Source organism: Pongo pygmaeus, chromosome 4, assembly GCF_028885625.2.
Source record: "Pongo pygmaeus isolate AG05252 chromosome 4, NHGRI_mPonPyg2-v2.0_pri, whole genome shotgun sequence".
Taxonomy (NCBI): Eukaryota; Metazoa; Chordata; class Mammalia; order Primates; family Hominidae; genus Pongo; species Pongo pygmaeus.
In genome coordinates this window covers 1,842,260-1,853,680 of record NC_072377.2, presented here as the reverse complement: position 1 = coordinate 1,853,680, position 11,421 = coordinate 1,842,260, and the positions used below count along the sequence as shown (strand labels likewise).

Sequence of the window (11,421 nt, the reverse complement as noted above, 5' to 3'; positions counted from 1 at the left end):
GGAAGACCCACCTCCAGCCCTAGTCTGACCCCAGGCCAGAGGTCCAGCCCCCATGCCCTCCCCCAACCCTGGCGGCTGGGACCGGGCTCCCCACCAGGGCATGCCCCCCTTAGCCCGGGCAGGTCACAGACTCATTGGCCTTCCGGCGGCTTATCACTGTGGTCCATTCACGCCCACTTGCCCGGGTCCTGGTGCCCGCACCTAGGCTCTGCCCCTGCCACAGCCTGCTGTTCTGAGAGTGAGCCGGGTAGGGACTAGTGTGGGTACCAGGACAGAACCCAGAACTGGGCCGCTTAGCACGGAGGGGCTTGGGAGAGTGGCAGGGGAAGAAAGGCAGGATCTGAGCGCCCTGCAGCCAATTCCGAGGGTGGCTCAGGCTGGAGCAGCAGCCTCGCCCTCCACAGGCCCTGGGGGATGGGGGAGGGGGGAAATACTAAGACCTGGGAGGGAAACCGGGCCGACGACAAGCGTGGCTATTTCCGGGCTCTTCGCGCCGTTCCCAAGCGTCCCTGGGTGGGGCAGCCCAAACGGGGAGAGGGGCCCCGTGGGCCGAGGGCCCGAGGGCCCGAGGCCGCAGCGAGCTTAGCGTTTGGCCAAATCTGGCTCGCGCGCCTTCCCACTGTCCTGTTAGGGCTGTGTGACCTCCCGGAGCCCTACGTCCCCGCCCAAACAGCTCCCAGCGCCCCTGCTGGCACCTGGGGCGCCCTCACCCCAGCTCCTGCACCCGGTGCGCCGCGCGCAGACCGGACGGAGGGGAAAGTTGGCAAGAGCGCGGCGCCCGCGGGAGAAAGCGTTAATGGGCGGCCGGGTGGGAGCAGCGCGCTCGCTCGCCCACGTCACGCCGGTGCGGGCTCGGCTGACGACCGCGGCGCCTGGGGACGCCGACGCGCTCCGCTCGCCAGGTGCTCCGCCTGGAAATGTCTCCATTAGTTGTCGCCGGCTCCCCGCTGGAGCGCGCGCGCCGAGCTTCCGCGCGGAGCCCTGGCGGGCTGCCGGGACTGGCCCAGCGCCACCGCAGGTAGGTGAGGTCCCCGCTCCCGCCCCCGCCCCGGGGTTCCGAGACCCCTCCCCCCTTCCGAGGAGGCGGAGGCTCCGCGCGGCCGCCGAGGGGCGCGGGCGGAGGCGGCTGCGGCGACTCCCCGGTACGTCCCGGGCTGCGAGCTGCTCCCCGCGGCCCTGGCAGCCACACGGCGCGGGCGGGAGCTTCCCCAGATCAGGTAGGGAATGAGCTCCGCCGCACAAACTTTGCGAGGATTGCTCTTGTGCTTGAGGGGACAAAGTTTGCTACCCGCCGGTAGGCTCTCCAGAGGCCGCTGCGTTTGCTGCAAGTTGCGGGAAGCAGGGTGCGCGGGCCGGCGCGGGGCGGAGGGTGGGGGGCTCGGAGTGGCCAGGCCTGAGTCCTGGACGCCCCGACTGCACTCCGTCCAGCCTCAGGCAGTACCCAGGGAACAAGCGGCGGTGTCGCAGCGGGAGAGAGGAGGGAGAGGGCCGCGGGCCCCAATGGAGGGCGGTTGGGAATCCAGAGATTCAACGCTTGTCCCTGTGGCACCTACTGCTACCGCTGGCTTCGAGGGGGTCTCGGGGATGGGCTGTGAAGAAATGACCTGCCAACCTCGAGGTTCGCCAATGCGGCGTCAGCGACCGTGAGGGCTCAGCCCCACACCCCAGCCGGGTGTCCCGAGCAGTGGGCGGGCACAGGCGCCCCCAAGGTCTCTGGCCCCAGGTCTCAGAAAGAAAGGCCCTTGCCTGGTGCCCTGGGCTCCCGGCTTCGCCTTTGGCTGGAGTCAACTTCTCTGGGCTGGAAGGAGCTTCCTCCGGACGAGCTCTTGGTGCGGGGAACTGGTGGCCCCCAGGGTAACTCCTGAAGCACCAGGGCTAGGCTGGCCGAAGAAGGGTCAGGGCCCGGCCTGTCTCCCCGGAGGCCTTCCGTGGTTCCGACGGCCAACAGTAACCCCGTCAAAATAGGTGACCCGCCTGCGCTTGGCGTTAGGGGTTGACCATCCCCTGCCTCCCCTGCAGCCTGCTCCGGCCTTGGTCCTCCGCTGCTTCGGAGCGCTCCAGGCCAGCGGGAGCACCTCATCTCCCCGAAGCTGAGCTGGTGCTGTGTACTCCGGGAGCTGGGTGACTTCTGGCCCACCTGCTCACGGGTGTATTTAGTACCGGGGGTCCCTAGAGGGAGGAAGCCTCAGCACTCCGGGTCTATGCAAACGCGTTCAGCTGATACCTGAGATGCTGAGCGTCCTATCGCTGGTAAAAGGGACATTGGGTGCCTCCGCTCCAGGCTAGGCCTTTTGGTGAAGGCACTTGGAAAATATTCCAGTATTTTCTATGGGAGAGGGGTGGCCCAGTGAGAATCCCCGGTTTGGGCAGGCGGGCCTAGGCCAGGCTACAGGGTGTCAGTGAGATGTCCCGGTGGTCGCCAGTCCACAGGCTGGATTGACCCTGTGTCCTGGAATGAGTAGTGGGGCCTGGGTGAGGCCGGGCGGGTCAGGAGGCCTCCTGGGCAGTTGCGAGCTTCCCGAGGTAGGGTGACTGTGACTGGGCCCGGACCCCAGGCGCTGGGGCCTGCTGGCGGGCAGGAAGTGGAGCGTGTGTGTGCGGCGGCCTGGGAAAGCCGATTCAGAGGCCAGGTTTCTGGGTCAGGGAGAAAGGGTCGCCCGCTAGTGGGGACTGGAGCGTCGATTTATGCACACAGGCTGGAAAGGCAAAAGAGAACAGGAGAAGGTGGCGGTGGTGGTCAAAGGAAGCCCCGAAAGGGCCCCCACGTACTGGCTGCCCTGGGAAGTGGAGGCTGCTTCTCCCAGACTCTGCTCAGAAGATGAATGGCCGCCTGTTCTGGGGCTTCGGCTCCAGTTAAGCCCCCGCCGGGTCTGGAAGGAAGGAAATGCACCAGCCTCAGGTCTGGGTGGGCTGAGCTGTTCCACTAGAGCCCCGAGGTGCAGGGCGTAGTTGGCTGGGCCCCTGGGCCCTGGCTCTCCCCGTCAGCCGGCTGAGCGCTCACACTCGCCGTGGCCAGGTCCCCGGGTATAGGTGAGGAAAGGACAAGCCGCAGCTGAATGCCTCCCCTCTGGGGGTCTCTACTCCCCTTCCCAGCCCTTGGCCCGGCTGGGCTCACGCCCCTCCTTCAGCCCGGCCTCATTACCTGGAGAGAGCGAGTAGTTTGTAAACAATAAATAATGGGAAGTAGGAGGATGCTCAGGAAAAGCCAGAAAACTGAAAGGAGTTGGGAGGAGGGAGGGTGGGAGAGGGGAGGAAGGAGGGTGGGGGAGGGGAGGAGCAGGAGGAGAGGGAAAGGGGTTGAGAGATTCATTTCTAGCGAGAAACCCCGGTGGCTAGTTTCTTATTATTTACAGGAAGGTGATATTAGCGATTCAGGTGAGAAAGAAATAAACACGGCCTGCCGCGAAATCAATACAGAATTCAGAAACAATTATTAATGTCATTTGACTCGTGTTCTTTATATATTTCTCGCGGCTACCGATGCTAAACTGTCTGAATAATTTGCATGGAGCGGCTATTCATTATTTCCAATGGTTTCCCTCTGCAAGCAGCTCGGACGTGGCCCGCTCCGGTCCAACGCGATCGGAGAACTCGTATTTTCATCTGTAAATTAAAGCAATTACGCAGCAGATATTATATGATGTGTACTGTGGTCTCCAGATAGTCATCAATCACCTTCAACCGAGCTGTCAAAAGAGCGGGCAGATTTCGTTTCTGGGAGGCAGGCTTGCAGCTGGGGAGAGGGCGAGGACGTCATCATTAATTAAAGGGTGACCCTGGGGCGATTCACAGGTCTGAACCCAGGAATCTTTCTGAGCAAGTCTGCACAACGCTGCCCTGCACGGCTTCCTTCCCAACTTACCACGGGAGGCAGGCTCAGGGGGCGAGGGCAACCCGGGAGAGCCCCGGTCCCGGAGGGCGATGGTGCAGAAGGCAGGGAACGGGTTCGGGATGGCCCGGGCGCCCCCTTGCCGCCTGCTCACTGGCCTCCGCTTTGAGCTTGGGCAAGGTCCCAGAGAGGGTACTGGCTGTGGGAGTCCTGGGGTGGGCGCTCGGTCCCCTCTTCCGATTGCTCCGTGGGCCCCAGGCAGAAAGCTGGGCAAAATGGACAGGGTAGGGCGCCTCCGCCAGGCACCCAAAGCCCCCTCCCTCGCAGCCAGCCCTGCGGGGCGCCGGGAGGGGCGAGCTTAGCGGGAGGGGCCGGGGCCTGGGTTGAGGAACCTGCTCTTCCGAGCGCGCAGGGCGGCCCGGCAGTCCCCGGCTTAGCCGCGAGGGGCAGGGGGAAGCCGGCGGAGCGCGGCCGGCGGAAAGGGGATGGGGGAGGAAAGTCGGGGAGGAGAGGCGGGGGCGGTGGGCTGAGCGGGAACTTAAAAGACCGCAGTGGAGAAGATGGGGCGTTCTCCGCGACACTCGGCTGCCCAGAGGTGCAAAGCCGGTGGGCGCGCGCCCGGGGCGGCCCTACAGCCCTCGGGCCGCCAGTCTCAGGGTGTCGGGCTCTAAGGCCCCGAAGCCCCACGCACCTGAGGGCATTTTGACCGGCTCCTGCGGGCTGTCTTGCGGCCGCAGTGGGTTCTGAAAGTCCATTCCGGCGTAGGGTGGAAACCGGCGGGAGGCGTTGCAGATTCTCGATTAAACAATAGTGACGAGACGCGTGCGGGGCGCCTGCGAGCCCCTTCCTGCCACTCGGAGCACAGCGCGCCAGCGCGAGGCCGGGCCGGCCGCCTGCGCAGCGCCGGGCTAATTTTAACTGTTGATTACATCTTCAGCGTGTCCTTTCATAGGTCTCATTTGTAATTGAGACGAATGATTACAGTGGGGCGGGAAGGAGCAGCTGCTCATTAATTAATTTCTAATTAAAAGTGCCTCTCGTTCTCGGGTGACTAAAGAGAAACACCGTTCGCTGGGCGATATTGACTCGGATGGAATTTATTTGCTAACGCCCGGAGGAATGGCCCCTCCGTCCACCGCGCGGCCGGGACTGTCCTGGCCCCTCCCGGCCTGAGCCGCGGGCGAGTGACCGGCGAGTCTGCGGCCAGGCCGGGCTGCGCGAGGTGGGGCTGACGTCAGAGCCTCCGCCACTTCAAGCCGCGCACATCTGACTTGACGGGTTCGCGCGACTCGTTTTTTTTTTTTCTTTTTTGTAAAATATGTATTTCTGTCGCCGCTGCGAGGCCGCTCTGTCCCAGAGCCCCCTCGAGCCTCCGGAATGCGAAGTTAAAAGAATCGCTGCGGCCACCGCGGCTCACTTTGTTACCCGGTTAGAAAAGTTTGCGGAGCGCAGGGATGGACTAACCGGCTCTCCTGCTTCGCCCTCCCAGCGCCTAGAAGCCTGCAGCTCCGGAGCAGTGGCCGCGCCACGCCGGCCCCAGCGCGCAGAACCCTGCAGGCCCCGCCCGTCCGCCCCAGGCCGCGCCCGCCATGTCCTACCCGCAGTTTGGATACCCCTACTCCTCGGCTCCCCAGGTAAGCGGAGCCCCGCCCCACCCAGGCCACCGCAGGTGCCGGTAGGGCGGATGGGGCGGGGGCGGGGGGGGGTGTCCGACCTACGACTGCCTGTGGCTTCCGAGCTAGCAAGGCCTGGGTCGCGCGCCCCTCACGCCCAACCCCTGCTCCCCAAAACCCCGGGGAAAGGTCGAGGCGCTAAGAAAATCCGACGCGCCGGGCCCGGGTTCCCTGATGTTTGACCCATAAGGCTCAGGCTGTGCCCCAGGGGAGTCCTAGGACCCCAAGGAGCCCCTGGGGAAGGCTTGGCGCGCAAATGGCCTCAGAGGCCTTGGAAACCCTCCCGGGAAGGGTGGAGGTGCTCGGCTGGGCCCCACGTGGCGGAGGATGCCAGACGCGGCGAAGCTAGTGGAAAGGGGCTAGCAGCCTGGTGTGGACTGCGGGAGGCCCCGGGGGACTCGGGGCACGCCCCCGTAGGCAGCGCACGGGATTGGCAAGGCCCAGGGCCCCAGCCTCCAGCCCGGCTTCCCGCCCGTCCTCGCGGCCTCTCTCTGCAGTTCTTGATGGCCACCAACTCCCTGAGCACGTGCTGCGAGTCCGGCGGCCGCACGCTGGCGGACTCCGGGCCCGCCGCCTCGGCCCAGGCACCGGTCTACTGCCCGGTCTACGAGAGCCGGCTGCTGGCCACCGCGCGCCACGAGCTCAACTCGGCCGCGGCCCTGGGCGTCTATGGGGGTCCCTATGGCGGATCGCAGGGCTATGGCAACTACGTGACCTACGGCTCGGAGGCGTCCGCCTTCTACTCGCTGGTAAGGGGGGCATCCCTAGCCCTTGCCCTGCCCCTGGCCCTCGATTTGCCAAGCCCACTTTTGCCCCAGTAGGCGCACCAGCCCGGGTCCCCAGACTGTCACAGAGGGGAGGCGCTCACCTTGGCTGCCTTCAACTTTGCGCCTCCCAGCCGAGACCCTCAGAACCCCACCCCCACCCCCTGGGACGGGGTGACCCGACAGGTGGCCACTGCGTTTCTTGTTTTTGGTTCCCTACTAAATCTTCATCAGCTGGCAGATTCGGTCTGCGTGTGTTTCCCGCTTCTTCCCTCCTGGTAGATTTCCCTCCCTCATTCCCCGACACCATTCTCCTCTCCCCGCCTCCTTCAGGCTCCCGGAGTCCCTCTTCCTGTCCTCCCAGCCCCTCTCTGACTCATCCCTCCTATCTCCCTCTTCCTCCCTCTGCCCTGCTTTCGCCTCCTCCTTGTTCCTCCCCCTCCTTGCTCCTCCCCCACCCTTGCTCCTCCCCCACCCCTTGCGCCTCCCCATTTCTCTCCTCCCTTCTCCGCTCCTGGCTTCCATCCCCTCGCTCAGCAGTCCCTCCCCTTTTCCCCACCCCTTTTTCCTCCCCACTTGAGTGCATCCCCAGGGCATCCCCAGACCCTCCAATCCCCACTCCTTCTCCCAGCTGCCCCCTATTGCCGGCCCCCAGTTCTTTCTCGCTTCCCTCCACTTTCCTCCTACTCCACATCCCCACTCCCCACACCACCACCCCCGCCCCACCACACACTGCTTCTGCAACTCAGAACATCCCCACTTCACCTTTGGGAGACCAGGTTTTAAAGCAAGCGAGAAATAGCTCCTTCCTGCCTGGGCGTAGGGCTGCCCAGGAATCCTTGCCAAGGCTTTGGGAGTGGGGAGCTCCTAGGAGAGAGGCTGGAGTGGGGTCGCCTCCCTGGAAACTGCGACCTCAGACTCTTGGCTCCCACAGAACAGCTTTGATTCCAAGGACGGTTCGGGATCTGCGCATGGGGGCCTGGCGCCAGCCGCTGCTGCCTACTACCCTTACGAGCCGGTTCTGGGCCAGTGCCCCTATGACAGGTGAGGATCCACCCCCCTAACCAGCGCTAGCCCCAGGGGCCGTCTGCACTGTCGGTCACCAACTCCCCTCCACCACCACGGGCCCTCTGCACTGTCGGTCACCAACTCCCCTCCACCACCATGGGCCCTCTGCACTGTCGGTCACCAACTCCCCTCCACCACCAGGGGCCCTCTGCACTGTCGGTCACCAACTCCCCTCCACCACCACGGGCCGTCTGCACTGTCGGTCACCAACTCCCCTCCACCACCATGGGCCCTCTGCACTGTCGGTCACCAACTCCCCTCCACCACCAAGCCCCCTTTCTGGAAGGCGGGAGGCAGGAAGAGAGACACTCCTAGGTCAGGCATGACCTGATGCTGTGGTCTGTGGGGTCCAGCCTCCTGTCCAACCTTCTCCTGCACAGCCATGGTTAAAATGCTCCCCAGTCTCCCCATCCCCCACGTTTTTGGGCCCCAGAAGTCCTCGATGTGCGGCAGCTTTCAGGGAAGTCGAATCTGGAAGGCCCAGTTCACCAGGCAGCCCGCTCTGCAGACTCTGGGCACCTCCTTCTGAGTGTCCACACTGCCCCTACAGTGGGAACAGCGGGCAACCCCTGGTGGCCCTCCTGGCTCTTCTGGCCCACTTTTGGACAGCATGCCCCATCCTCCTCAATGCAACCATTACAAATTTATCCAAAGAAAGTACACTTAGGCCCCTTGGGTGCTTTCTCCTCCTGGGCAGTAATGACCCTTCCTGCCACAGGTGTTACATCTCAGGGTGTGGGCTCACATGTCTATACCTTTTTATGGTTTGAGGATCAAAGGGGTAGGCGGTCATCCCCATAAAGGAATTGGCCGGGACCTCTCTGGCTTGGGAAGGAGCCCAGGCTCCCTGTGAGCTTAGTCAAATATAATCTTTGCCCTTTGGCCACAGAAGACAAGTGCCAACAGGCAGCGGCACCTGGTTGGGGCTTGGGTCCTACCTGGGCCTTATGACCATGGCCACAACCCCACGACGGGGAAGCAAAGCCCATCCTGGCATGCCCCTGGCCGACCCCCACCCCTATGCCCGCGATGCCCGGGGCCCAGAGGGCCCAGCCTGAGCCCATTGCAGAGCCTGTCTCCAGGTATGGAACCATGGACAGCGGCACGCGGCGCAAGAACGCCACGCGCGAGACCACCAGCACGCTCAAGGCCTGGCTGCAGGAGCACCGCAAGAACCCCTACCCCACCAAGGGCGAGAAGATCATGCTGGCCATCATCACCAAGATGACCCTCACACAGGTCTCCACCTGGTTCGCCAACGCGCGCCGGCGCCTCAAGAAGGAGAACAAGATGACGTGGCCGCCGCGGAACAAGTGCACAGATGAGAAGCGGCCCTACGCGGAGGGCGAGGAGGAGGAGGGGGGCGAGGAGGAGGCGCGGGAGGAGCCCCTGAAGAGCTCCAAGAACGCAGGTGGGTTGGGAGGTTGTCTCTGGGGGCTGAGGCCCTGGGGTGCAGGCACAGTGGCTTCTCTGCGGTTCTAGGACGTCTTGGGGGTCCCAAACGCCGAGCCCCATTCCTAGGCAGTCACCGTGCAAACCGGTTCTGCCTCAGGCTACCAATGTAGGGACTGTGGTGGTGACCCCTGAGCATTTAAAGGAACTCAAATCACGTTTAAAAATATTAGGCCGGGCACGGTGGCTCACGCCTGTAATCCCAGCACTTTGGAAGGCAGAGGCCGGCGGATCACGAGGTCAGGAGATTGAGACCATCCTGGCTAACACGGTGAAACCTCGTTTCTACTAAAAATACAAAAAATTAGCCGGGCGTGGTGGTGGGCGCCTATAGTCCCAGCTACTTGGGAGGCTGAGGCAGGAGAATGGCGTGAACCCGGGAGGCGGAGCTTGCAGTGAGCCGAGATCGCGCCGCTGCACTCCAGCCTGGGCGACAGAGCGAGACTCCGTCTCAAAAAAAAAAAAAATTAGACACCCCCTCCCCCATTGGAGGCCCCTGTGTTGCCAGTTTGTGACCTGGTGGCCTCTGGAGGAAATGGGAGACGCGAAGAAAGGCCCCTAGTGCTTTTCCTAGCGTCTGGATCAGGCCTCATAATGGTGGACGCGGACAGGGGGTCTGATTCACCTGCCAACCCTCTCCCTCCACTGGCCACGCATTCTCTCCCGCAGAGCCCGTGAGCAAAGAGGAGAAGGAGCTGGAGCTTAGTGACTTGGACGACTTCGACCCGCTGGAAGCAGAGCCGCCGGCGTGCGAGCTGAAGCCGCCCTTCCAGTCCCTGGACGGAGGTCTGGAGCGCGTCCCCGCCGCGTCCGACGGCCCGGTCAAGGAGGCCTCAGGCGCGCTCCGGATGCCTCTGGCCGCGGGTGGCGGAGCTGCTCTGGACGAGGACCTGGAGAGGGCCCGGAGCTGTCTCCGCAGCGCGGCGGCCGGGCCGGAGCCACTGCCGGGCGCAGAGGGCGGCCCTCAGGTCTGCGAGGCCAAGCTGGGGTTTGTGCCGGCGGGGGCGTCGGCAGGCCTGGAGGCTAAGCCGCGCATCTGGTCCCTGGCCCACACAGCCACCGCCGCCGCCGCCACCGCCCTGAGCCAGACTGAGTTTCCGTCGTGCATGCTCAAGCGCCAAGGTCCCTTGGCCCCTGCGGCTGTGTCCTCCGCGCCCACCACGTCCCCGTCTGTGGCCCTTCCCCTCTCTGGCGCCCTGGACAGGCACCAGGACTCCCCGGTAACCAGTCTCAGAAACTGGGTGGACGGGGTCTTCCACGACCCCATCCTCAGGCACAGCACTTTGAACCAGGCCTGGGCCACCGCCAAGGGCGCCCTCCTGGACCCCGGGCCCCTGGGACGCTCGCTGGGGTCGGGCGCGAACGTGCTGACTGCACCCCTGCCCCGCGCCTTTCCGCCTGCGGCGCCCCAGGACGCCCCGGCTGCGGGCGCCGCCAGGGAGCTGCTCGCCCTGCCCAAGGCCGGCGGCAAACCCTTCTGCGCCTGAGGCGGGCGCGTCCCGAGCCCAGGAGGGAACCCGCGCTCAGGCGGAAGGCGCCGACTCTTTTTACTGAGTTTCCAGAGGAAGACTAGCGCGGCCACCGCGAAGCCGCCAACCCACCGGAGAGGGGGCTTCTGAACTTGGACTCCTGGGAACATGGACAATCCCGGCGCTACCACGCCGGGGCCTCTACCGCCTGGGCCTGAGCCCGGCCGGGCCATTCCCAAATTTGGGACGCGGAAGGAGAGGCTCTCGGAGCAGAAGAGGCCAGATACCCTGAAGCATAAAGTTTACGTCAAAAGTTTACATGGAGAAGGCGGTTCCGTTCTGAAGCGTGGTCTGCTGTCCCCTGGGCGTGAGGCATGCGGTGTTGGTTGTGAGGCCTCCTGGGCCTGTCGGGCCTCCGATTTCATCCTCAGCACATAATGCTCACCAACAGCACTTGCACTGAGTTGACTCTTGCACACTCTTGACTCCATAATATGATGCTTTTTAAGATGTATGTTCACACCAATAATTGCCTGCTTCAGAGGCTAATATAACACAACCAATAAAACCGAGTGATGGTGTTTGTATTGCAAAATGAACACATTTAAAACCAGGAGATTTGAGAATTCCCGAGGGAAAGCGGTGCTAATCCGGGAGGGAAGGAGTGGGGAGCAGGAACTGACCCAGACTCCACTCCCCAAAAGCAGCTGGTTCAACCCAAGACTTTAAGCCGCTTTTAAAAGAACCGTCGCTGTAGAGTTTGAGGGTTCTGCTGAGCTCCCTAATAGAAGTGGGTGTGAGACCCAAAACTCCTACTTTCCATCACCCAACTCCAGAAGTTTGAAAAAATAGGGATTTCTTTGATTAGATTTTAAACTTTCTAAATTCCCAGAGCCGTGTCCTGGGGTGGGCGGGGGGCGTGGGAGCCCATCGTTGCTTTTCTCTGTTAGCGGCCTCTGCCCATCCTAGGCAGGAGTTAGGGCGGCCTCGACGCCTCTGCCGTCTCAGCCACCTCCTAACCTCCGCTCTCCTATTTCCGGGGACCCGCCGCTCCGCAATCAGCTCTGCTCGGAAGGCCGGCGAGCCGCGGCTCCGCGGGGGGAAATGCTCAGAGCTTCATAGGCCGCCGGCCGGAGGCGGGACTGGGAGGAAAGGCCTCGGGGCAG

General features: G+C 63.7%; 1 protein-coding gene across 3 annotated transcripts; it reads left to right on the top strand.

Moving 5' to 3' along the window:
* The first annotated feature begins 771 nt into the window (after positions 1–771).
* On the top strand, positions 772–10,850 carry IRX4 (iroquois homeobox 4). 3 transcript variants are annotated; one of them, XM_054489624.1, is made up of 7 exons: positions 1,104–1,217; positions 5,319–5,463; positions 6,000–6,251; positions 7,201–7,310; positions 8,106–8,183; positions 8,417–8,745; positions 9,456–10,830. In XM_054489624.1, the coding sequence occupies exons 2-7, from the start codon at positions 5,419–5,421 to the stop codon at positions 10,271–10,273; spliced, it is 1,632 nt and encodes a 543-aa protein (XP_054345599.1). In that variant the 5' UTR covers positions 1,104–1,217; positions 5,319–5,418; the 3' UTR covers positions 10,274–10,830. The 3 variants fall into 3 exon arrangements, with proteins under 3 accessions (XP_054345596.1, XP_054345599.1, XP_054345598.1); XM_054489621.1 differs by lacking the exons at positions 1,104–1,217; positions 8,106–8,183 and adding an exon at positions 772–1,018 and having other exon boundaries at positions 9,456–10,850; XM_054489623.1 differs by lacking the exon at positions 8,106–8,183 and having other exon boundaries at positions 9,456–10,850.
* Positions 10,851–11,421: the final 571 nt, after the last annotated feature.